This window comes from Lagenorhynchus albirostris, chromosome 19, assembly GCF_949774975.1.
Source record: "Lagenorhynchus albirostris chromosome 19, mLagAlb1.1, whole genome shotgun sequence".
Lineage (NCBI taxonomy): Eukaryota > Metazoa > Chordata > Mammalia > Artiodactyla > Delphinidae > Lagenorhynchus > Lagenorhynchus albirostris.
In genome coordinates this window covers 11,685,662-11,711,004 of record NC_083113.1, presented here as the reverse complement: position 1 = coordinate 11,711,004, position 25,343 = coordinate 11,685,662, and the positions used below count along the sequence as shown (strand labels likewise).

Below are 25,343 nucleotides of genomic sequence, written 5' to 3'. Positions count from 1 at the left end.
CTCCTGTCTTCAAAGTAAGATTCAACATGTTCAGTGAAAATCATCCACTTGTACCTAGCACTGGTATTGGTTTTATCTATAATTTTGGGGAAAAGAAGCCTAACCATGTCCCACTACCAAATTAGCATTTTCACAATTTTATGTCCTCCCCCAAAGGCAGTGCGCGGAGAACCCCTTCTCTTCCTCTATCTGTGCATTCATGGACTGACTGAAGATTCTCCTGGGGTGGGCAGCCAGTTTTCCAGCTGTCAACAACTGTTCCCCCAGAACTTCAGTCACTGTGAGGTGTGCTGCACTCTCTGCCTTAACCCTCATAGAGATGAATCCACTTAGGGTCATATCCTGGGGACAGAATTTACTAAGGGTAACCCCTATTAGATATCACTTTAGTTGTTTTTTTTTTTCTTTCTCCAGGGAATTTGCCTCTATTCGCTGGTCTCTCAGTTCAACTCTCAGCCTATTTTTCAATAACTCTCTGGGATCAGAGGTCCATGACAATCCACAGAATTAGAATTCATGATAAGGGGCAAAGGCCAGAAAGACTTGTGAACCAAATCTAAAAAACCAATGAGAAGCTACAAATATTACCTCACTAAAAGCATTCTTGTGTGCTTAATTTAGATAGCAAGCACTTAGCCAGGGCAGTACCTTCCCATTCAGCGGATTCTCACATTAGGGAACATATCCCAGAGGAAAAAAAGACAATACTACATGAGGGGAGAGAAAAAAAAAAACACCTTAAAAATAAAGCTCCTTTATACTGCTTTTGATATATGGGTTAAAAAAAGCCCATATGCCCTCCATACTGCCCATGCATTCTCAGTGCCTCTGGCTTAAATTTCCAGTTCCACATTCACAGGGAAATATTTTATTCTCAATGAGGAACATTCCTGGGAATCTAAGTCCTAAGGAGTAACCTGTTCATGCTAATCCAAATGGAACTCTCAGAACCCTGAGGGATCTTTGCTATCTGACTGTCAGGTCTTTCCTAAATGGTCAAAGAGATGGAAATGTTTGTACTTTTTTGACTATTACTCATATCATTTGTTAGTATTATTAAAAAGCATACACAAAAAAAAAACAGGCATAAACCTAAAATTAAAACAGATACACCTAAAATCCCTTTAGACCCTGATCCAAACACAAATATCTTATCATGATGGTTCTAGAAATGAATGTTCTATACTCTTGCCCTGCATTTTTCAGTTCATATCATAGCCATTTCCCTAATTTTTACAAAATCTTCACATATAAGAGAAAGTGCTGTATGAAACTGATTACTAAGTAGCTGCTAGGGAAATCATGTTGGAAAATGATACACTGAAATGCAGTTTCCCAGTCTAAGTTCTAATAACTACAGCAATTTTCCAACCTTCTCAACAACAAGCCCACTAGTATCAGCATTCTCATTTATTCTTTATTGGAAAAGAGGTCCACCTCACTGGCAATCACTCCACAGCATACTGCCCATTTAACGGTAATTCTCTCAAAGTCAGGTCGAAGTGCTTTCTGCAAGGAAAAGCGCCAGTAGTTATTACTTTTGTGGGAATGTGTTATAAGGGCCAAGTTTGATTTTTTAACATGGAACTGTTAAGTAAAATATGTGATAGTTTTTCTCTGTTTCTTCCCCAGAACAAATTTCCAGATACACAATAACAGAGAGCTAACTGAAAGCTTTTTCCAGACACATTGTTTTCATAGTAGTTCTTTCCAATACATGTAATCCTGGAGGAATGGAAGGAGGGAAGGAGGAAATGAGGGGCTGAAGGGAGGGAGGAAGGGAAGGAGGGAGGGAGGGAGAGAAGGAGGGAAGGAGGGAGGGATATACTCTGGCTGAAAGATTTCCAAACTAGTTACATTCATAGGGTTTCTCTTCAATATGAGTTGCCTGATGCCTAATAAGTTTAGAACTATTAATGAAAGCTTTCCCACACTGATTACATGTAAAGGGTTTCTCTCCAGTATGAGTTCTTTGATGTACAATAAGTCGAGCACTCAAGCTGAATGTTTTTCCACATTGGTTACATTCATAGGGTTTCTCTCCAGTATGAGTTCTCTGATGTTGAGTAAGGCATGAACTCTGCCTGAAGGATTTCCCACACTGACTGCACTCATAGGGCTTTTCTCCAGTATGAGTTCTCTGATGTACAACAAGAACATAACTCTGGCTGAAGGACTTCCCACACTGATTACATTCATAGGGTTTTTCTCCAGTATGAGTTCTCTGATGCATAACAAGGTGAGAACTGCGGTTGAAAGATTTCCCACACTCATTACATTCGTAGGGTTTCTCTCCAGTATGAGTTCTTTGGTGTGCAACCAGTTGAGAACTCCAGCTGAAGGATTTTCCACACTGATTACATTCAAAGGGTTTTTCTCCTGTGTGACTCCTCTGATGCGCAACAAGTTTGTAACTTTGACTAAAGGACTTTCCACATTGATTGCATTCATAGGGCTTTTCTCCAGTATGAATTCTTTGATGGGCAATAAGCTTATAGCTCTGGATAAATGATTTCCCACATTGATTACATTCGTAGGGCTTCTCTCCAGTATGAGTTCTTTGATGTGCAATAAGTTTGTAGCTCTGCCTGAATGACTTTCCACACTGACTGCATTCATAAGGCTTCTCTCCAGTATGAGTTCTCTGATGCACGACAAGGACATAGCTCTGGCTAAAGGATTTCCCACACTGATTGCATCTGTAAGGTTTCTCTCCAGTATGAGTTCTCTGATGGGAAACGAGGTGAGAGCTGCGGCTGAATGATTTCCCACACTCGTTACATTCATAAGGTTTCTCCCCTGTGTGAGTTCTCTGATGTGCAACAAGATGAGAGCTCCAGCTGAAGGATTTGCCACACTGATTACATTCAAAGGGTTTCTCTTCAGAATGATTTCTCATGTTTTGAGCAAGGGATGAACTCTGGGAGGTTTTATTACATTTATACTGACTCTCTTCAACAGGGATTCTCTGTTGTTCATTATGGGATATGCTGTGGTTCAAAACTTGCCCATGTTCCTTAAAATCAAAGGATTTTCCTTGTGCATGTATTTTCTCATGTAGATTTAGGGGTTTATCATGGCTAAAGTGTTGAATACTGTCACTAAATCCATAGGATTTATCTTCTGTTTGAGCTTTTGTAAACTGAAAAAAATGAATGCTCTGGGGGAGGTTTCCACATTCTTTATTTTCACAGAGTTTCTCACTATCATTAATCATCTGATGAGTGTTTACCATAGAATTATAATGCAATTTTTTAACATGTGAAGCATGTTTATGAAAATGGTTTCTTATGGGTACCATCATCTGTGGTGAAAGAAGACTGTTATTTGGACCACGCTTCTCCTCAAGGTCATCACTTTTGCAGGCTCTCTCATGACTAATAGCTGTTCTGTGAGTGAATGTCACTTCCTTCAAAAGTCTCTCTTGTTTTTCCTGTTGCTTCTCCAAAAGCTCCTTACAATCCTGAACTTCTTCACATGAAGATAACCAAGGATCATCTCTTGTCAACCTTTCTATCTTCACTCTGTGGGATGGTTCATCACCAAAAATGCTCTGCTTTGATGTTGATTCTCTTCTTCCAAGTGCAGTTGCCGACTCTGGAAGGAAGCAAAATAAAACACCCTAGCCAAAAAAATGTTAGAGCTGGAATAGGGGAATAAAAGCTGACAAGAAAGCATGCAATTATATGTGGATTTGTTTTTAGCTATGGACCTATAACATGAATTGAGAAAGCAAAAGGATGGGATGAAGTAGTAAGCAGAGAACTACCATAGTCCAATAGTGTAACAAGGCATTAATATGAAACTATTTCAATCTTAGTGTTGCTGAATAAAAAGACTTTAGATGTCAAATATCTCCATATTCCAAAATAAGATCCCCTATGCAGAATCTACAGAATTGCAAAACAATTTTGCAATCCTTAGCAAAAAAAGAGGGTCCTTTCTACCTTCTTTAGTGCTAGATATATGTTCACTGAAATAGAAATTAGTGTCTACATTTCTAGAAATTTCTGGAGGCATGAAACTTGCTAGCACAGTCTGTTAGTAAAACAAGGTCAAACTACTTCGTGAACCAGGAAAAAATAATGGGGGCACTGTTATCCCAGGTTCCCTAAATGCTTTAGGAGCTAATATGGCCCCATGAATTCCTTTAGTTTCAAGTGAAAGAGGATGAAGATTAGCTCATAAACAGAAGCCTTGGTGGCTATTAGGCCAGGCAATATGAAGCACACTTGGAAAAAGTGGTGATGTATAAGTCCACCAGGAGTGGGAGATGGAGAAATATGCAGCATGCCCTATGGGGATTTTTCAAACAAATCTTCTACACCTGTAATGACTCCCAAATGTCTGTTTCTCACCTGGATATGCATGTTGAGAAACTCTTTTTATACTTATCCCCTTGTTCCAACTAGGAGACTGCATCTGGTTTGAAAAGCTGATAGGGAAAGATACAGGACTTTGGGTATTTGGGCTGGGGACAAAAGAAAATCACTGCAGAATTTGGTCCCAGTCCTTGGCCTTTAGGAGCCAAGAAGACTGCATAAGCTCAAACCCAAGAATCTGTACCTTTGCTACCCTACAAATTAAAACTAAATCTTCACTGGGGAATAAAAAGCACAAATGCAATCTATGTGTGGCCAAAATCATTCTGGCCTCTGAATTCCCTAGCTCTTGATCAATGGAAATGAGAAATCATTTCAATACATAGACTTCATTAAAGGGGACTGTACTCTTACCCCAAGAGACTAGGTGCCTGCGGTTCTCCAGGATCACATCTCTGTCCAGGGTCCTCCGGGCAGGGTTCAAAGTGCCTTCTTCCTCCTGAGTGAAGTCCACAGTCACTCTATGGAAGCTCACTCCTTCCTAAAACAGGACACACATTCCTGCTCAGTTGGGTATCATTTCCTTCCAATGTTCACAGAGGAAAAGTTTGACAGGTGGAAGAAAGAAAACCTGATGGCCTGGAAATTGTCCTGAGATGATCAACGTTCAAAGGATTCTAGTCAAGGGATACAGGTACCTTCTAGGTGAGCCCCTTTGGGTTTTGGATGCTGGACCTATTTATATAACCCCAAAGAAGAACACCAGCTAAGAACTGATGTAAACTGTTTTCTCTCTTGTTGACCTTAAAGAAAATGCTTATTCTGATTTTTGCATTGGTGAATATAGAATTCCTACTTAGGAATTCCCTCCAAATTCCCGAGAAACTAACAGAACAGGGTCAGCAAACTTTTTGTCTCAAAGGTCAGAGAGCAAATATTTTAGGCTTGGCAAGCCATACAGTCTCTATCTATTACAACTACTCAGCTCTGCTGCTATAGCAAGAAAGCAGCCACAGAAAATACATGAACAAATGGATGTGGCTGTATTACAATAAAACTTTATTTTCAAAAAACAGGTGACGGGCCAGATTTGGCACACAGGCTTTACTGATGCCTGAGACAGAAAATGAAATGTGGGCCTTAATGAAAGGCAGTATGTACAGGTTTAGAGCATTGGATATGGAAAAGAGATGTGGGTTTTCTTATCTATTAAGAGCCTATGTCTGAATTTTTTTTAAAAATATATCTAATCTGATCATCTGTCTATTAATGGTGAGTTTATTCCACTTCTATTTATTAGGCTTAATGATACCCAATTCATTGTGCTGTTGAGTGAATTAATTGTGATGATATATGAAAAGCCATTACCAGAGTTTACTAAAAAAAACAAAGGCTGGGAATTATTATCAGGATGATTAGGTTTGAGGAGCCTCAAAAAATAAGTGACAGCCAATGAAACCTTTATCCTGAATTCTTAAGTCTTCAGAAAACATTTCTATTTTGTCCACACTATGAGCTGCACCATAGGGCCTGTCATTACTGCCATGTAAAAGGGGTCTCTTGGACTGCCTCCTCTAAGCAGGAAAGAACCTCCTTCTAAGACTTTTGGGCAGGAATTTTGTTCCAAAAAAGTGCTGGAGGTGATCTGTCCTTACCCAAAGGCAGCAAAAACCACAGAAGTCAAATGCCACTTGCCAAGGCTTTTTAAATAGATGGGGTGCTCTTAAGCTGTGGTTCATGCATAGGACACGAAGTCCCTGAATCCCAAGAAACTCCATGCAAAATGCTGCTGTACCTTTTTCTAAGTTGTGGCCCATAAATTTCACTAAAATCTCAAAGGTTTTCACAGTTACCCCAAAATGGGATTCAGAAATATCATTTGTTATTTCTCATTATTCGTTTTGTGCCATTTCTTCAGGATTGAAGATCTTACAAGGATGAACTGAGTCAAAGAAAATAATCAGAACCACAATGTTGTTTATAGGTAATAACAATTAGGTAAATATTTTTAAGCAGCAGTTTAAAGAAAGAGAAAGTTCAGCCAGAAGAACCTACAAATATATGTGTTATTCTTTGTCATATTTTTTTTAAGATCTTAATAAAAACGTTGATCTAATACTTAAAAAAAAAGAAAAGAAATATCACTTGCAAACTGCCCCGTGTTGAACATGGATCTATACGTACTGTTTTTCAACCTCCAATACATGCTTCCTTTTAATAAACACTCCCCTTCACTGTTTAATGTAGGTCCCTTTAATATCAAGCTTCTTCAAATGTTAAATAAATAATACTAGACTTGATTAGCACCCCCCACTGCACCCCAGGCTATATGTTCTCAAAGCTCCAGGAATTTCTATCATAAGACTCACGATGCTTTCTTATCATTTGCATAATGGTCATCTTTGTCACTAGGCTGTAATCCATGAGGGCAGTAACTCCAGAGCTTAGTACAGTGTTGGTGTGTAGTATAGACTGACTATATATTTGGTAAATTATTTCAGTAAGTGAATCAACAGTATATCAGTAGACTCTGTAATATATCAAAATAATCCTGGTTCAAATTCTGACGGAAATCCTTTCCTCTCACCTGAATCTCACAAGGCCCATCACATACCCATTTGAAAAGGTCCTTCAGCGTGTGGATACTGGCTGTTTCTGAACTTCTATCCCTCCTATTCTATTCTTCTTCTCACCTGTCCCCTACACCCAAGTCCTCAAAATTTCTTCCCAAACCCTTCAACTGTGCCCTTGGGAACTCTTCTTCTATAATAATGAAATCCGGAATTTCCCTGGTGGCGCAGTGGATAAGAATCCGCCTGCCAATGCAGGGGACATGGGTTCCAGCCCTCGTCCCGGAAGATCCCACATGCTGTGGAGCAACTAAGCCCGTGCGCCACAACTACTGAGCCTGCTCTCTAGAGCCCACGAGCCACAACTACTGACCCCATGCACCACAACTACTGAAGCCCGCACGCTCTAGGGCCCACACGCTGCAACTACTGAAGCCCACACACCTAGAGCCCATGCTCCACAACAATAGAAGCCACCTCAATGAGAAGCCCGCACACCGCAACTACAGAAAGCCCGCATGCAGCAACAAAGACCCAGCACAGCAAAAAAAAAAAAAAAAGAAATCCTACATCTTCACCAAATATTCTCTCTACATCCCTGTGTTAATAGAAACCTACAGTTCCCCCCTGAGGACTCCCTCCTCTGAAGTCCTCACAGGCTCAGGGTGGTCGTGCTCTCCCATCCCAGGGGTCTCAGCATCAGAGGGGGAGGAGGGTGTGTGTGCTCCCAGTTACCCTGAAATTCATGCCATTTACCTCACTTCTTGGAGCTTTGTTGTACCAACTTCTTGAACGCCACCCATGCCCCCAACCACTGAAGATTTATAATACCCAGGATTTATCCGCTAATTCAAGAATGTGTACTGTCTCCTCTTGCGCAGTCTATAGCATCCACATGTAGAGTTCTCTGGTAATAATATAAAAATAACTGACGTTCACGAAGCACTTACTATGTGGTATCAGGCAGTGTGCTAAGCATGTTGCATAAATTATCACTCACTTAATTCTCACAAGGCCCCTTGTGAGAAAATACCATTAGCAGCAACATTTTTCAGATGAAGAGCTAGAAGGTCGGAGAAATTAACACGTAGGCCTAAGGTTAGTGACTGGGATGCAACCTCAAGTTTCCCTAACATCACAGACTATGTTCTCAGTCATCAACTCATATGGCCAGCCCAACTCCCAGCCCCTCATTCTTAGTGTGAGACCCCAGATCTTGAAATCACCATAAAGTACTCCACCTCTCAAGTCACACACCCAGAAGCGCTCACTCTTTCATTACGACATCAGAATTCTCCACTTTACTTGCTTAATCACTCCCTTTACTCCTCTCATTCTCTGCTGGTTTGGGGCCTTTACTAAAATATCTACTATCACTATCCTCCAGTCTGTAGTCTTTTCCTTTCTGTTTAGCATCCTCTTTTCTCTTTCCCATCTTCATTATTCAGGTGAGAGCCTGTGGATCACTCATCTTAATCTTTCTATTTGATATATTCAAAAATTCTCTTTCAAATATTACCCTGACCTATGGGGCTTCCACTGAATATACCTGGCTACAAAAACTAAACAAATCTGAATGTCAAATCTGCTCTCCATGGAAAGTAGGTTACAGAATGCCACAGGGAAAGAAAATCCACAAAAGCAGCTGAATAGAGTATTATTAACAGTCACTATCGGGAATCCCTCTGCGCTCTCACTGCCGAGGCCCCGGGTTCAATCCCTGGTTGGGGAACTAAGATCCCACAAGCTGTGTGGCACGGCCAATAAACAGATAAATAAATAAATTTTTAAAACAGTCACTATCTCAGAATGAGCTTTTCGGACTGTCCAGCAACCCTATTATACCTCCTGGAGCAGTCTGTCTCTCATAATCCAAATTACTATTTTAAGTCTTTTCTACTCTAGTCAAACATCTCTCCATTCCAAGTCCCACCCACATGCTCAAAAGATAATTTCACCTGACTGTTCACAGAGAAAAACACAAGCCTTCAGATAATTCCCTCAACCTCATTTTTCTTATATGAGCCCTTCTTCCTCTAATAGAGTTAATGCATTCACATATGCTCTGAATTAATTCCCCTGGCACTAATCAAGGACTCTGCTTTATCGCTTTTGTCTTCTTTTTAAAATTATTTTTAATTTTTATACAATTTTGAAACGTTACTTTCCATTTACAGTTATTACAACATATTGGCTCTATTCCCCGCGTTGTAGAATACATCCTTGAGCCTATCTTACTCCCAATACTTTGTACCTCTCACTCCTCCACCCCTCTACTGCACCCCCCTACACTGGTAACCACTAGTTTGTTCTCTGTATCTGTGAGTTCTGCTTTATAGTTTTATCTCCTCTCTCTCCTGACCGTTAACTTCTTTTCCTTCACTTACTCTTTCCTGCAACCATTTAAACTGAGCCAAATCCTTTCAAACCTTTAGGGGATAAAAGACAACAACCCTCAACCTCAGATTTCCTTGCAGTTATCACTCTCTTCAATCTTTTATAGATAACCAACTTTTCGTAAAAAGTTGCCCACTCTTATCTCTATTTCCCCATTTTCTACTCACTTCCCAGCTCACTTCAATGTGGCTTCTGCCACCCACCAGCCATGCACATTTCTCGAGGTGAAGACAGAGGCCCTGTCCAACTCACCTGGGATGCAACGGCCAGTGACCCGGCATCGTCTCTCTCGACCTTGACGATAATCTCCTGAGGAAGGAGACAGTCCTGAGAAGGCAAAGCAGATGAGAAAAAGGAAAATAATCAGGGAGCTAAGCCATGGCTCAAAACTCCCACTGTGAGTTGGCTAGGATTTGACAGGCCATCTGTTTTAACACATCCCACCTACCAAACTTCTGCTCCTTCCCACTGGTAAGCTCAAGCTGAGCATGTGGAGAGAGAGAGGGGACATCTGGAGGAGCAAGAGGCATCAGAAACAGCATGATGTCTTTGTGCATCTTCCAGACCAGCCCAGCTACCAGCTGAACGGAGCTGAGTGACCCCAGACACGATGCAGAAGAAAAGAACTGTCCAGCTTAAACCCCTGCCTGAATTCCTAGATCACGGAATTGTACGGAAATAACACGTAATACAGCAAGACCAAAGAATGATAAAGACAAAGATCAACAAATTAACTTCATAAAATGTTTGGCAAAAAGTGTCACCGATAAAGGCACCACCAATAAGAATCTATGTTGTTAAGATTTCCTCCGAATCAGAAAGAAAGAAAAATAGGCAAAGGAAAATGCACAGGCAACTCAACTATGAAGAAATAAAATGGCCAGTGAATATACAAAAAGATGCTCATCTCTTTCAATCAGATAAAATCACATCTCTATTTCTATGACACCTCTATACCTTAGAGATCATTAAATTCACAGCAATAATTCCAATTACAATTCAACAATTCTAGCCTTCCCACTTTCTATATTTGTATCTTCCTTCTCTGTGTCCCATTATCCTATTTATATTTACTTATCTGCTCAAAGCCCTGTATGTAACCAATATCCCAACCACATGGACTGTTTCTTCGGCCTGTTGCTAATGGCTCCTGCCCTGGTGGCCCACGGGTCAAGAGCTTCATATACTCCTAGTGGAAGTTTAAGTTGATACAAGCTCCCTGGATTGGCAATATATTTCTTAAAATAACATTTTATTTTGAAATAGTTTAAGACTCACAAGAATTTACAAAAACAGAACAGAGAGAGTTCCTGTGTACCCTTCACCCAGTTTCTCCCAATGATACTATCACACGTAACCACAGTGCATTGTCAAAACCAGGAAACTGATATCAGTTCAACATTTTTAACTCAGGTACCGACTTTATCCAGATTTCATCCATTTTTACATATACTCTTTGCTTTTATTTTTGTTTTTCTAATGGCAATATTTTAAAAATGTAATATCCAGTAAGTCTTCTTGATAGTATTTCCTTAGGAAATAACAGAAAGCACACTTAGGGACTTCCCTGGCAGTCCAGTGGTTAGGACCCAGCACTTTCACTGCCCTGGCACAGGTTCAATCCCGGGTCGGGGAACTAAGATCCTGCAAAACACATGGAAGGAAGGAAGGAAGGAAGGAGGGAAGGAAGGAAGGAAAGAGAGAAAGAAGGAAAGAAAGAACACTTAGATGTATGTACAAGAAATCTCATTAAAGAGTTACATTATCATAGCAAAAATGGGAGGGGAGATTAAGTGTCCATCAGTAAGTGCCTGGTTAAATAAATTGTGCTTCATCCAGATAACTGAATATTATTTAGTAGCCAAGAGAAGAAAAGATAGATTTGCATGGATTGATGCATATAAAGGACAGAAAGATGTCTATAATATATTGTGGAGTGAAAAAATTAAGAACCGTATATAGACCATGAATAAATTTTTATAAAATATAAACATGCCCAGAAAAGTCCGGAAGGACAGTCTCAAAAGCATTAAAAGCAGTTATATTTTGGAAAAGCAGAATTGAGGTGCAGGTTTACAGTCTGTGTTTCAACATGGTATCCATTTTTTAATGACATTTCTTTTCCTTAATTCAATATTTACCAAACAGCAACAAATGTTTCCCTCTTGAAAAATTCACTCTGAAACAAGATAATTTCTTTGTGGCTTCCCGAAGTTTTTTTTTTTCTTCCTGAAGTTTTTACTACTGAGTACAATGACTCATCCTGTCAAATGACATTCTGTTCAAGGACAGGAATACTCTTTTTTTTTTTTTTTTTGGCCTCGCCACGGCTTGCAGGATCTTAGTTCCCCAACCAGGGATTGAACCCACGCCCTCAGCAGTGAAGGTACAGTCCTAACCACTGGACTGCCAGGGAATTCCCCCGGCATACCTCATTTCATTGCACTTTACTGCGCTTCACAGATACCAAGTCTATTGGTGCCATGTTCCAAATAGCATTTGCCCACTTTATGTCTATGTGTCACAGTTTGCTAATTCTCAAAATATTTCAAACTTCTGCATTATTATTATACTTGTCATGGTGATCTGTGATCAGTGATCTTTGATGTTACTATTGTAATTGTTTTGAGGTGTCACAAACTGTGTCCAAATAAGAGGGCAAATTTAACCCATAAATGTTGTGTATATTCTGACTTCTCCACTGACCAGCCCTTCCTCCGTCTCTCTCCCTCTCCTCAGGACTCCTTATTCCCTGGGACACAACAATATTTAATTAGGCCAGTTAATAACCCTACAATGGCCTCTAAGTGGTCAAGTGAAAAGAAGAGTCATACGTACATCTCTCACTTTAAATCAAAAGCCAGAAAGGATTAAGCTTAGTGAGGAAGGCAGGTCGAAAGCTGAGACGGGCTGAAAGCTAGGCCTCTTGCGCCGAACAGTCAGCCAAGGTGTGAATGCAAAGGAAAAGTTCTTGAAGGAAATGAAAAGTGCTACTCCAGTGAACACGCGAATGACAAGAAAGAGAAACAGTTTTATTGCTGATATGGAGAAAGTGTGAGTGAGCTGGACAGAAGATCAAACCAACCACAACGTTCCCTTCAGCGAAAGCCTCCTCCAGAGCAAGGCCCTAACTCTCTTGAATTCTGTGAAGGCTGAGAGAGGTGAGGAAGTTGCAGAAGAGAAGTCTGAAGCCAGCAGAGGTTGGTTCTTGAGGTTTAAGGAAAGAAGCCGCCTCCGTAACCTAAAGGTGCAAAGTGAAGCAGCAAGTGCTGATGGAGAAGCTGCAGCAAGTTACCCAGAAGATCTAGCTCAGTAATTCATGAAGGAGGCTACACTAAACAACAGATTTTCAATGTTTCAATGTACACAAAACAGCCTTAGGTTGGAAGAAGATGCCATCTAGGACTTTCATAGCTAGAGAGGAAAAGTCAATGCCTGGCTTCAGAGCTTCAAAGGACAGACTGACTCTCTGGTTATGGGCTAAGGCAGCTGGTGACTAAGTTAAAGCCAATGCTCATTTACCATTCTGAAAATCGTAGGGCCCTTAAGAATTATGTTAAATCTACTCTACTTGTGCTCTATAAATGGAAGAACAAAGCTTGGATGACAGCACATCTGTTTACAACATAGTTTACCAAATAGTTTAAGCCCGCTGTTGAGACCTATTGCTCAGAAGAAAAGATTCTTTTCAAAATGTTACTGCTGGGCTTCCTTGGTGGCACAGTGGTTGAGAGTCCGCCTGCCGATGCAGGGCACATGGGTTTGTGCCCCGGTCTGGGAAGATCCCACATGCCGCGGAGCGGCTGGGCCCGTGAGCCATGGCCGCTGAGCCTGCGCGTCCGGAGCCTGTGCTCCGCAACGGGAGAGGCCACGGCAGTGAGAGGCCCGCGTACCGCAAAAAAAAAAAAAAAAAAAAATTACTGCTCACCTGAGAGCTCTGATGGAGATGTACGATGAGATTAATGTTTTGATGCCTGCTAGCACAACATCCATTCTGCAGCCCATGAAGCAAGCAATCATTTCAACTGTCAAGTCTTATTATTTGAGAAATGCATTTCATAAGGTTATAGCTGCCATAGATAGTGATTCCTCTGGTGGATCTGGAGAAAGTCAATTGAAAACATCCTGGGAAGGATTCACCATTCCAGATGCCATTAAGAACATTCGTGATTCATGGGAAGAGGTCAAAATACCAACATTAACAGGAGTTAATGTTAACAGGAGTTCCTGCTAATTAACAGGAGTTTGGATGAAGCTGATTCTAACCCTCATGGATGACTTTGAGGGGTTCAAGATTTCAGTGGAAGAAGTAACCACAGATGAAGTGAAAACAGCAAGAGAACTAGAATTAGAAGTGGAGCCGGGAGATGTGACTGCATTGCTGCAATCTCATGGAAAAACTTTAATGAATGAGGAGTTGTTTCTTATGGATGAGGAGAGGAAGTGGTTTCCTGCGTTGGAATCTATTCCCAGTGAAGATGCTGAGAATATTGCTGAAATGACAACAAAGGATTTAGAATATGACATAAACGTAGTTGATAAAGCAGCAGCGGGGTTTGAGAGAACTGACTCCAATTTTGAAGGAAGTTCTACTGTGGGTAAATGCTACTAAACAGCACTCCATGCCACGGAAATACTGTTCGAGAAAGAAAGAGTCAATGGATGAGGCAAACTTCATCGTTGTCTTATTTTAAGAAATTGCCACAGCTCCCCAAACCTTCAGCGCCCACCACCCTGATCAGTCAGCAGCCACCAGCAGTGAGGCAGGACCCTCCAGCAGCAACAAGCTATGACTTGCTGAAGGCTCAGATGATGGTTAGCATTTTTTTAGCAATAAGTACTTTTAAATTAAGGTATGTACATTTTTTAGACATAATGCTCTGGCACACTTAAGAGACAACAGTATAGCGTGAACGTCACTTTTACACGCACTGAGAAACCAAAAAATTCACATGACTCGCTTTATTTCGATATTCACTTTACTGCGGTGGTCCGGAACCGAACCCGCAGTATCTCCAGCGTATGCCTGTGTACTTTGTTCCTTCTTTTTTTTTTTTTTTTTTTTTTTTCTTTGTTCCTTCTTAAATCTTCAAACACTGAGAAATAAGTACGGTTGACCCGTGAACAACATGGGTTTGAACTGCCCGGGTCCACTTATATGTAAATTTCTTTCAATAAGTACGAACAGTACTACTCAACCCTTGGTTGGTTGAATCCATGAATGTGTAACCACATCTGAGGATGTTGGTATACATGGAGACTCCTGGAACCAATCCCTCTCGGATACGAGGGATGATTTTACTGTTGATTCTTGATTATAACTCAGTTATCATTCAGTCTCAATCATAAACTAAAAGGAGATAAACTACTGTACTTTTCACAGGTGTGCCAATTTCCCTCCCTTACCAACCTAGATAAAATTTCACCATTGCATTGGGAAGGGTCATGAAAAGTAGCTAGCTTAAAGTCAGAAAAGGATTTCTCCAAGCCTAAAAACACCTCTCTATAATTCCTGGGCAGGTACTAAGGGTAACGCTGAGTATTTAATGAACTGGAGTTGTTGCAATGTAAAGGTGGCCCAATGTGAAAGCTTAACTGCTAATTACCTGCATTACTGTTGAGTACAAATGCCAGGATGGTTAAACTGCCTTAACATGGCTGCCTGGGCACTACAAAATAGCTCCAAAGGCCAAGGAACAAAAACATACAAATCTAACTCACAAGGCTAAAATAACAACAACAAAACTACAGATAGCCCCAAGGAGCCACAAGTTTTGACCCCAAACTGCTAACGGACTCAAATATCATGGAAACTCGGCTACTAAGAGAAATCGCATTCCTAATGTGTGACACCACTAAAGCTGTCTTTTCTTGCTACAAAAGTGGCAGACGTTGAATTCTAACAACTTAAGGGCCAGAAGTTAACTCATCCTATAACCTAAAACTACCTGGGAAATGAGAAGTTTCTCAAGAAAGGAAAACCTAGAAACACTGGACTGTATTTTAAATTATTACATAATCTTTCACGTTTTCTGTTTGTTTTTAACATTTAAGACCAGTTAAGAAACAAAGCCAAGAACTGAAAGACTTCATGTTTCTAACTCAGGAGGTGCTAGTAAAGACAAAACCCCAAAATGCTCCTTATCTGCCACAACTGCTAAAACAATTTTACTTCGGGAATACGGATGCACCTTCTCTTTAATCAAAACTGTTTTCAACATCTTTTGATTTAAAAGTTTTCACAAGGAAAAAAGGGAGATCACGTCTGCTCACGGTCTTCTCTGCACCAAATGTCCTTCCCTGCCACCAGCCCATAAGTCAATTCCGCCACTTTGCTTTCATTTCTTTGCATCACACATATATTTATGCCTTTTTTAAAAAATCCAACTTCCACTAGAGTGGGTTCCATAAGAGCTGAGCTCTCCTCTCTCCTATTTACCATGGTTCCATTGTGCTTCAATCAGCACAGTCATCACTCAGTGTCCTGGGGGGGGGGGGTTCCAGGACCCCCACTGATACCAAAATCCACTGATGCTCAAGTCCCTTATATAAGAATGGCGCAGCACTTGCATATAACCAACATACATCCTCCCATCTACTTTAAATCATCTCTAGATTACTCATAATACCCCATTCAATGTCAGTGCTATGTAAATGCCACGCAAACGTGATGGAAAGAGTTGCCAGGCAAGCAACAAATTCAAGTTTTGTTTCTTGGAACTTTTGGGGATTAAAAAAATTTTTTTTTGATCCTGGGTTGGTTGAATCTGCAGAACCCTAGGATATGGAGGACCGACTGTACTGACACATGGTAGCCACTTCACAAACGTGTGTTGACAGTAAAACAACCACACGGAATGTGCTACCTGAGCCTTCACACTGTCCTTTGGTCCCCAAAGGCACCAAGTCCTTGCTGAGTTCAAGTCCCTCCTCTGGTTAGAAGAAACCTCTGTTGGGCGCCCTTTCTTCTCAGAAAAAGCATCAGCCTCCAGAACCTACCCCCAACTTACTCTCTCAAACTAAATGTTCAAAAACCATGTTGTCGGGACTTCGCTGGCAGTCCAGTGGTTAAGACTCCAACGCTCCCAATGCAGGAGGCCTGGGTTCGATCCCTGGTCAGGGAACTAGAATCCTGCATACTGCACAGTGCGGCCAAAGAAACAAAACAAAACAACTGTGTTGTCTCAAAAGTATGTACACACACACACACACACACACACACACCCCTACACCCACCCACTCCTTCTATCCACTTCGGATTACCAACCATTTTAGGAATGTCTCCTGTATTTACATCTTAGCTCCTGCAGTTTCCTTCAGATAATACCTATCATTTGCTAGTGTGTTTAACAACACACAAAGTACTTCAACACAGACTATCTCACACAATTATCTAAACTCTTTTGAAGAAGGGAGTGACATGTCAATTTTACCCCCACAGAAATAAATGGTAATAAAGTTTCGTAAACTCATTGAAGTCCATGGAGTTCACCAGAGATGGTCCAAACACTGATTGCCTGATGTGAACTCCTCCCCTTTCCATGGCCCCATCGCTCAAAATCTGATCATTCAAGCTCCAGAGCAAATGCCGCCTCTTCCATGAAGCCTTCCCAGATAGCACAAAGTCTTGTCTCTTCTTCCCTTAGTTTCTTAGCTGTTTTTATTGGACCCTAACTGTACCAGTAAAATCATTCTCCTCGAATTAATTCCATGTCTATATACCTGGGTCATAAATCCTAAACTGTAAAGAACTGTATATTTTTCACCTTTGTATTCTCCTCAGTACCGACCAGGAGCACAACATGAGTGGTCTGAATGTGACAAGGCTAGATATAAGCACACGGTTTTGGATATATAACTGGAATGAAAAGCCTTTACTCCCACTTCTGTGTGCTCTGGAGCATTTTTATTATTATTCTTTTTCACTATTTACAATTTATTTTATTCTACAACTTTATTGAGGTATACCTGACAAATAAAAATTGTACATAGTTACGAGTTTTTTCATATGGTCAGAACACTTAAGATCAACTCTCAGCAAATTTCGAGGACACAATACAATATTGTTAACTTTAGTCACCATGCTGTACATTAGATTCCCCAGGACTTACTCATCCCACGTAACTGACCCTTTGCAACATCTAACCAACATCTTCCCATTTCCCCCACTGCCTGGCAACCACCACTGTACTCTCTGCTTCTACGAGTTGGACTCTTTTAGGTTCCACACATAAGTGAGCTCATGCAGTATTTGCCTTTCTGGGTCTGGCTTATTTCACTTAGTATAATGTCCTTCTGGAGCATTTTAAAAAGTCTCCCTTTTGTTCAACAATCACCTCTCCATGTAATGAAGAAACGGTTTCCTTTTTCTTTGTGTACTTTACAGAATTGGAATAGGAATTATAGCCTGTTGACTTCCACGTGGAGAAGAGTTACAGGCAAGAGATAATAACCGTTCTCTCTGCGACATGGGTGGAAACATGTGTGATCCAGGGCCGAGGAAGAGAGACAAGCACAGCCCTCATGGAGTGGCCTGTCCCCTTCACAGTGAACCCTTGCTCAAATCAGTCCTAGGACTATTTGCTACTGGCTCTCCTGTAAACAGAGTTGACCAAACATACCTAACTCAGGGGGCGGGGGGTGGTTCTTGGGGGAAAAAAAGCTTCCAGTCAAATCACAGAATGATTACTGAACTCAATTCTCCAAGCTTTGTATTTGTACATCTGTGAGGAGGTTCAGGATATTAACTCTAATAGGCATCGCACTAGGAGAATTTCCCTCCTTGGTGTGTTAATTTCTCTTATGGCCCACAGGAGATGTAGGGCAGAGTTCACATTTCGGCTCAAGGGAAGTGATGTACAGGGTCCATTTGGAGGGCACAGAGTTTCTTAATTACTAATTTGAGAGGGAGTAAAAGCAACCCCTATTCAAACCAAAAGCTGAAGGTTCCCCTGCCTGATTTTCTCAGAGACCCTCCTGACCGGAGGGTCTCGCTAGTGCTCATGCACAAGAAAGTTCTCTCTCCCATCCCACACCATTACCTATGAAAATTCTCAACTTTCCTCAGATGGACAGAACAGACCCTCCAGCACGGGGTCACTAACTCATCAACAACCTGCCCGGCTCTGATGCTGAAACTGACAGGGAACAAGCGAGGCTCCGCTACCACCTTGGCCGGACCCTGAAGGCAGGCAGGGTTCAGAGTCGCCTCAAGGCCGAGTTACCTCCAGGTATGTAAGTCACTGAAACCTCTCAGGTGATGTCCCAATACAGTCTCTCCTTGAGTGTCCCTCATTCAGAGCCAAGACTTGGGCTCCCTGGTTGTCTCTCCCTGCCAGGGCTCTCCTTACCGTCTCCAGGCCCAAAGCACCCGTGCGTCTTCTGATAGCGATTAAAATGAACTAGAGGCCGTTCAGAGTTGAGAAGTGTGGAAGCCAGCCTCCAAGGTGGCCCCCGGTGACCGCCGCGCCTCCTGGTATTCACAGCCTTATGTAGTCCTTGCCCACCTGGTACCAGGGTAGGTCTGTGCGACCAACAGACTACAGAAGAAGAGATGGTGTGTCATTCTGAGATCAAATGATAAAAGACACGGTGGCTTCCATCTTGGCTGTGTGCAAGCTCCCGCTCCCCTCCCCCCCTTCCTCTCTCTCTCTCTCTCTCTCTCTCTCTCTCTCTCTCTCTCTCTCTCTCTCTCTCTCTCTCTCGTCTCTCTCAGATCATTTGCTCTGGGAGAAACCAGCTGCTGTGCTGTGAGCAGCCCTGGGGAGAGGTCTACGTGATGTGGGACTGAGGCCTCTCGCCAACAGCCACATGAGTGAGCTTGCAAGTGGATCCCCTACCCACGCAAGCCTTCCAGAGGCAGCAGCCCCAGCCAGCAACTTACTGCAGCCGCACCAGGGACCCCGAGTGCCAGAAACACCCCGATACGCTGCTCCCAGATTCCTGACCCTCAGATACTGTGCGAGATAAAAAATGTTGGTTGCTTTAAGCTGCTAAGTTTGAGAGATGCAACCGGAGATAACTAATACAAGAAGGAAGATGTTTTTGCTTTTTCTATCTATGTAGCCTGTCTGTGAGAGCCTATCTTTCTCCCCAGCACCTCACACAGGGCCTTACATTGGTTAGTCCATCAATAAATATTTGATGAAAGTAAAAATCATCATGAGTAGATTGCTAATTCAGTTGTATAACATAGAAGGAGATGGTGAAAGGACCATTAGGATTCCCAGAAAACACTTGAAGTTACTGGCTTAAAGTACAATACCGATGGTCACAGCAAAACTCATTTTACCTGTACTTTTGATAAAGATGTGAATGCAAATTTATGTAAATTTATATTTGCCTAACTTCTCTCTCTGAAACTCTTGTGTATGTGTACAAGGAATCATTTACATAATCAAAAACATTTATAGCAGTGCTGCCTATAACAGCAACAAACTGAACACTAAATACCCATTAACAGTAAACTCATAAAACCTGTGGCATATTTAGAAGTTGAGATCGGGGCACTAGGGGTGCACACTGGTATCAGAATGTCACTGCTCTCAGGCCCTCACAGTGGACAGAGACAGGGAATACGTATGTGTATATCTGTGTGTACACACACACACACACACACACACACAGAGGCACACAACGTCTGTACGTATTTCTACATCTGCATCTACTGAAAACCAGGAGCCACCCCAATACCTCCAATTCCACTGATCACCACCAAGTTCATTCCAAAGTCCTCTCTTTCCACAGCTGACGGCGAGAACCCTGCCTCCCACTGACTGATAAGGACAGAGTAAAGGGACAAAGTAGGTAATTAAATAGTTAATGCCACTAGGGGATTGTAACTAAAGAAAGAAGTATGGGAGACCCCTGTAAGTTAATGATCACTCAAGAAAACAGGTTTGCTTAACCACAAAACCAAGCGGGCTCGCTTAGCAACAAAACCATGCAACAGAAGCATGAGACATGCCCCCAAACAATAAAACAATGGTGGCATAGACCCACATCCTGCCCAGTGAGCTCAGTAAGTTAATGATTCCTAGGACATGCTCCTCTGTGTGCACTAAAAACAAAAATATGAGGGAAAGGTGGCATTATACTAAAACCTGAGATGATTTACTATTTTTAGCATATGTACCGCCTTTTTGCTCATTTCCACTGCGCCGTGACAGACCCGGCTTGACCATGTAGGGACAAGAAAACTCCCCTGCCCGACACAGAGGAAGAACTGATGATGGAAGCATGAGATCTACTCAAGAATGAGGAAGAAGGTGGTCTTTTCCCCCTCCCCACTTTTCCTTTGATTATAAAACTGTAGCCCACTAAATTTGGGGGGCACGGCACCCTCTTGCCTGCCCACCTGTAAGCCTCACAAGCGTCCTGTTCTAATAAATCACTCCTCCTCTCTTAACTTTGCCTCTCGCTGAATTCTTTCTGCGCTGAGACATAAAGAACTGGAGCTCCAAGAAGCCCCCACAAAACGCCACCTAGCGGTTTCACCACGACCCTTATTTGATCTGTTTATCTGACTGACCCCCCTGTAAGTAACTAATCTCCCATTTCCACCGCCACTGCCTCTCCTACACAGTTCTCCTCGGCCCACCTGGGCTCTGCTGCCCCACGTGGGGCCGGCCTCTGCCAAGGGGCCCTCGTCACCCTGCCTGGGCTCTGGCTCTGCAGGCCAGGTGGCCTCTTCTCAGGGACTCACTCTCGAGTCACTTGGGCTTGGACTCCGTGTGGATGCCCTCGTCTGAGCTGATATTCCACGTCGAGTCACTCTCACATGCAGATGCCCTCAACCTGCTCAGCCTGTGATACGCCACATCAGGATGCACCCCACCTCCAACACGGGTGCCCGTCTCACCCGGCTCTGGCTTGGACACCCTAAGCTGGACCACCCCTTGCGTGGACACCCTCACTGCACTTGGGCTGCCCACACCGGGGCATCCCCTCTCTGGATGCTCTTCTCACCTGTGCTGACCGTGTCACCCCAAACCAGAACCTCCTCCTCCGTGTGGACACTTACCTCACCCCACTGGGTCACTGACACCCTGACACACGGATGCCCTCATCACCCTGATGAGGCTGTGCCGCCCCACAGCAGGCAGCCCTCCCTCAACTGCAGACGTCTACCTGGCTCTGCCCCACCTAATAGCTTCAGGATTGAACTGTCCAGGAAGGGAAGGGTGAAATTCTAATTTAACATCTTTAAGAAATGAAATTTTCTCAAAGAAAATGCTTTAAATCATTAATTTCCTAACCTTAAAATGTGTTGTACAGAAGTACAAAAGTATAGATAAGTAAATAAAAACATAAAGTCACTGGGAACATAACTTACAGATAATCTTTGTTAACTGATATACTATAATGTATTTTCTATGCACACGCAAACTACATCCTTTTTTTAATCATTTCAAAATGCTGTTTACTTAACGTAGATCATAAATATCTTTTTATCCTATCAATGGCTACAGTGAATTCCATTTCATGGTCTTTTACTAGAATTCATTTAACTCTCTTCTTGCATTGCACGTTCACAAACATTCTTTCCAATTGCTTATTCTCAAGCAAAGCTGTGAGTCGCTGGCTAAGGGCTTTGGATACAGGATGCCAAATTCCTTCCAGAAAGAGTTATTTGGCTTAAGAGGGTGAGGAAATGCAGGGAGCCCCATAAAATGTATCGTGTGTGTCAGAAGCCTGCTGATCGGGAGGGACCAGAAGCCCCCAAAACACTGCAAAGAGAGCTGGACAGTGTCCCAAACCCAGGGGATCAGGCTGTGGGGCATGGGTGGGGACAAGCTCTGGGTCTCCCAAGGGAAGGGAAGCTCCACTCACCTGCGCGCTGGCCTTCAGGGGTCCCGGGGGCTTCTCATCCCGCTCTTCCATGCTCTCCTCCAGGCACGGGCAGGGGCCTGAGGTCCCGAGCTGCAAGGGGAGAAGCCCTGAGTACAGCATCTTCGTGCAGGTCCACTGTGGCTCCCCCCTCCCTGGATTAGTCTCTGCTTCCGGGATGCAGTACCCATGGCAACTGTGCTTCTAGAGGCTCCTGCCCAGATAGATTCCTGCCTGAACAGCTGTGCTCGCACCTAGAGTCCCTCAGTTCCTCTCCCAGGCCAAGGCTCTGCAGCTCTAGCCTGCAGCTCCTCCACTGTCTGGGGCCTCTGGACCACCCACCTGGAAGCCCACCACATGCCCAAGTGCGGCCTTCCGTCCATCACCAAAACCTGCAGCACGAATCAGTCCCTCTCTATCCCACTGGACCCTGGGACCCCTACACACACCCAGCACATCAAGGGCCCCCTGGTGTGCACCCACTACCCCCAACCTGAATCTGCAGCCCCAGATCAGCACCTCCTCCCAAGGCAAACAGCAGGGCTCTGGGCTTGACGCTCAACCTCCGTGCGTGACTAATTGCATGAAGTTCGTGATGTAGCCCCGCCCCTCCCAGGATCCACCGACAAGCCTGACCCTCCAGCACCTGTCGGGTGGATTGCCTCTCACTTCCTGCTCAAACGGCCAAGTGTAAGCACAGAGCTCAGCTGCACCCAGGACCTGGTCCCTCAACCACTCTAGGGTGGGCGGGCTCCTACCAGAAGAGCGCCAGTCCAGATTCTCCCCTACCCCAAATCTTCCTGGGCCCCGAATTTGTAATTCTGACCTGGCTCCTCCACCAACTTGGGTGTCCTCAGGCCTGAGTCAGAAACAAAGCCGGCATGGGGCCGGGGGCTGCCCGACAAACACCAGCACCTGCCAGCCCCTCCTAGGCCCAGAGTGTGGACCTCAGTTGTCTTTGTACCAACTCGATGTTTCTGGGTCGGAGACTAGAACAGCAAATCCCCCACCTCCGCACGCCATCCCTGCCCCATCTCTCCCTCTTACCCACCCCTCAGCCCCACTGGATTCTCACTCAGTATAGGGTGAGTTCACAATGCAGCTGTACCCCGAACCCGCACCCAAACTGCTTCCCCCACCAACCTCCCCAGGCCCCTACTTGAGTCGCACCTGCCCAGATTCCTCCCTGCAGCTCAGGGAGATCCTGTCTCTCCACCAACCTGGGCATCATCAGGCTGTGAGTGGGGTGCCAGGGGCACAAAGACCCAAGCGCCCTCTAATACCCACCTCCAGCTCCTCCTTTCTCACCCAAGTACCTGCTCATGTGCACAGAAGGCACCTGGCACAGCCCTACCCCTCTGCAGCCCAGAATCTGCAGCTACTCCCTCCACCCACCTGGACATCCTCAGGCAGCACCAGGGTCCTAGGACTGCCCATGCGCCCATTCTGCCCAAATACCAGTGCATGTGCAGAGCGCGGCCTTGGCCCTCCCAAGTTCAGAACCCAAAGCTCCAAACTGGGGCCCTCAGGCCTCTACTCCAGCAGCCACCGCACAGGGGCCACCCATCGAGGTTCCCTCCTCCTGCTGGCATACCCACGCACGCAGTGCAGGCTCACACCCAGAATCTGCGTCCAGGACCTGGGCCCTCGGCCAGCCCGGGGCACTGTGCAAGTTCCCGCTCCTGAGACGAGAAGCTGCATTTCCCAATCTGTTCCTCAACCTCCCTGGGCTACCTCAAGTACCCACCAGCCCCTGTGAGGGTTCTCAGGTCCCCAGCCTCACTGCCTGCTTACCGCCATTGCTTCAGAACACCCAAACAGTAACTGGAGCAGAGAACTCCAGAATCAGGCCTAGGACATGGGCACTCACCAGCCTGGGGGTTCTCAAGCTCACGACAGAGCAGCTCCCATGGGAACCGGGTCCTTTTGCTTCCTCCAACCCAAATGTCAACCCCTGGGTGCCGCCTAGCATACCGCCCCTTCCAGGTCCAAATCTGCAGCCCAGACTCTGTTCCTCTACCACCTGGAGCATTCTCATGCCTGCAAGCTAGGCAGCCCGAGCAAAGGTCCTGGGGACACCTGCTTCATAATCATGCTGGCCGCATCCCACTTCCTTCCCAAACAGCTGTCAATCTGATGGCAGCGGCTGCAGCTTGTCATTCCTGGGCTCCGAATCTGTACCTGCCACCCAGTGTCTTCAGCAAACTTGAATGTCCTAGGACTCTGCACTATCCAACGTGGGTCCCAGGATCACTGGTCCAAGTTCCTGCTTTCCATTCAGACATCTCCAACATGTGTAGGAAGCCCTCTGCTTAGAACCTGCCTCTAGGCTCTGGTCTCTCCGTCAACCTAGGAGTCTGCAGTCCATCAGCCAGTCTCACGGCGAGGGGCGGGGGGGGCAGGGGGGGTCGCTGAAGTAGCGCTGCCTCTCCTAAAACAAGAAACTGCAACTCCCACTTAGTCTGTCCACTACCCAGGGCGCCCCCAGGTCTGCAAAAAGAGTGGTGTCTGCTCCAGGGTCCTAGAGTCAACTACCCAGAATCTCACCTCCCATCTCGTGTTTCCTGCTCAAACACCTGCTCAAGAGTATAGGAATAATGACAGAGCCCCTCTCCTCCGAGAACCAGAATCTGCAACTGGGCACATCATCACCCAGTCGTTCTCAGCTCCTCCAGCCTTGGATGAGGGAGAGGAGGGGTTCTCAGGATCTTCCCCCACACCCATGCATATAGCCTGTCTTCCACCAACCTGGGCTTCCCCAGAGCATCCTAAGAGCAACACCCGACCAGGTACCCGCACACGTGCGCAGAGCACAGTCCCGTGATCTGCAGCTGCCCTAGTATCACCACCAGCTTCTGTGACCCGAAGCTGAAGCACCGCCCACGCAGGTCCCAGATCGCCCACCCACACTCGCCATCCCAGCGGCCCGCCTAGACCCTGCGCATGCGCGCACGGGACACCGGCGTTGCCCCGCCCCTCACCAACCTGGGCGTCCACCGGGTCGAGGACCAGGCAGGGCCTGTCCCAGCCTCGCTGCCCAGCACGGCTCTACGGCAAGACAAGCTCGGTTAAGCAACTCTCTGCCCCGATGCTGCACACGACAGACTCGGGTTAAGCTACTTCTGTCCCCTCCCCTAGTCGGCATCCGCAGGGCCACTGGGCTTAACCTCGGAAGGGCCGAGGTGCGCGGTGACAAAAAACGTCCGCGCGCGGGACAATGGCTGCG

At 44.6% G+C, this 25,343-nt stretch overlaps 1 protein-coding gene and 1 pseudogene across 4 annotated transcripts; one reads left to right on the top strand and one right to left on the bottom strand.

The window, feature by feature from the left end:
- Positions 1-1,397: 1,397 nt before the first annotated feature.
- ZNF180 (zinc finger protein 180) lies at positions 1,398-25,343 on the bottom strand. 4 transcript variants are annotated; one of them, XM_060130109.1, is made up of 6 exons: positions 25,103-25,343; positions 24,299-24,561; positions 22,121-22,210; positions 9,542-9,616; positions 4,737-4,863; positions 1,398-3,597 (listed from the first exon to the last, which is right to left on the bottom strand). In XM_060130109.1, the coding sequence occupies exons 3-6, from the start codon at positions 22,169-22,171 to the stop codon at positions 1,850-1,852; spliced, it is 2,001 nt and encodes a 666-aa protein (XP_059986092.1). In that variant the 5' UTR covers positions 22,172-22,210; positions 24,299-24,561; positions 25,103-25,343; the 3' UTR covers positions 1,398-1,849. The 4 variants fall into 4 exon arrangements, with proteins under 4 accessions (XP_059986092.1, XP_059986091.1, XP_059986093.1 ...); XM_060130108.1 differs by lacking the exon at positions 24,299-24,561; XM_060130110.1 differs by lacking the exons at positions 24,299-24,561; positions 25,103-25,343 and adding an exon at positions 22,637-23,120.
- LOC132510145 (tigger transposable element-derived protein 1-like) lies at positions 12,086-19,079 on the top strand (annotated as a pseudogene).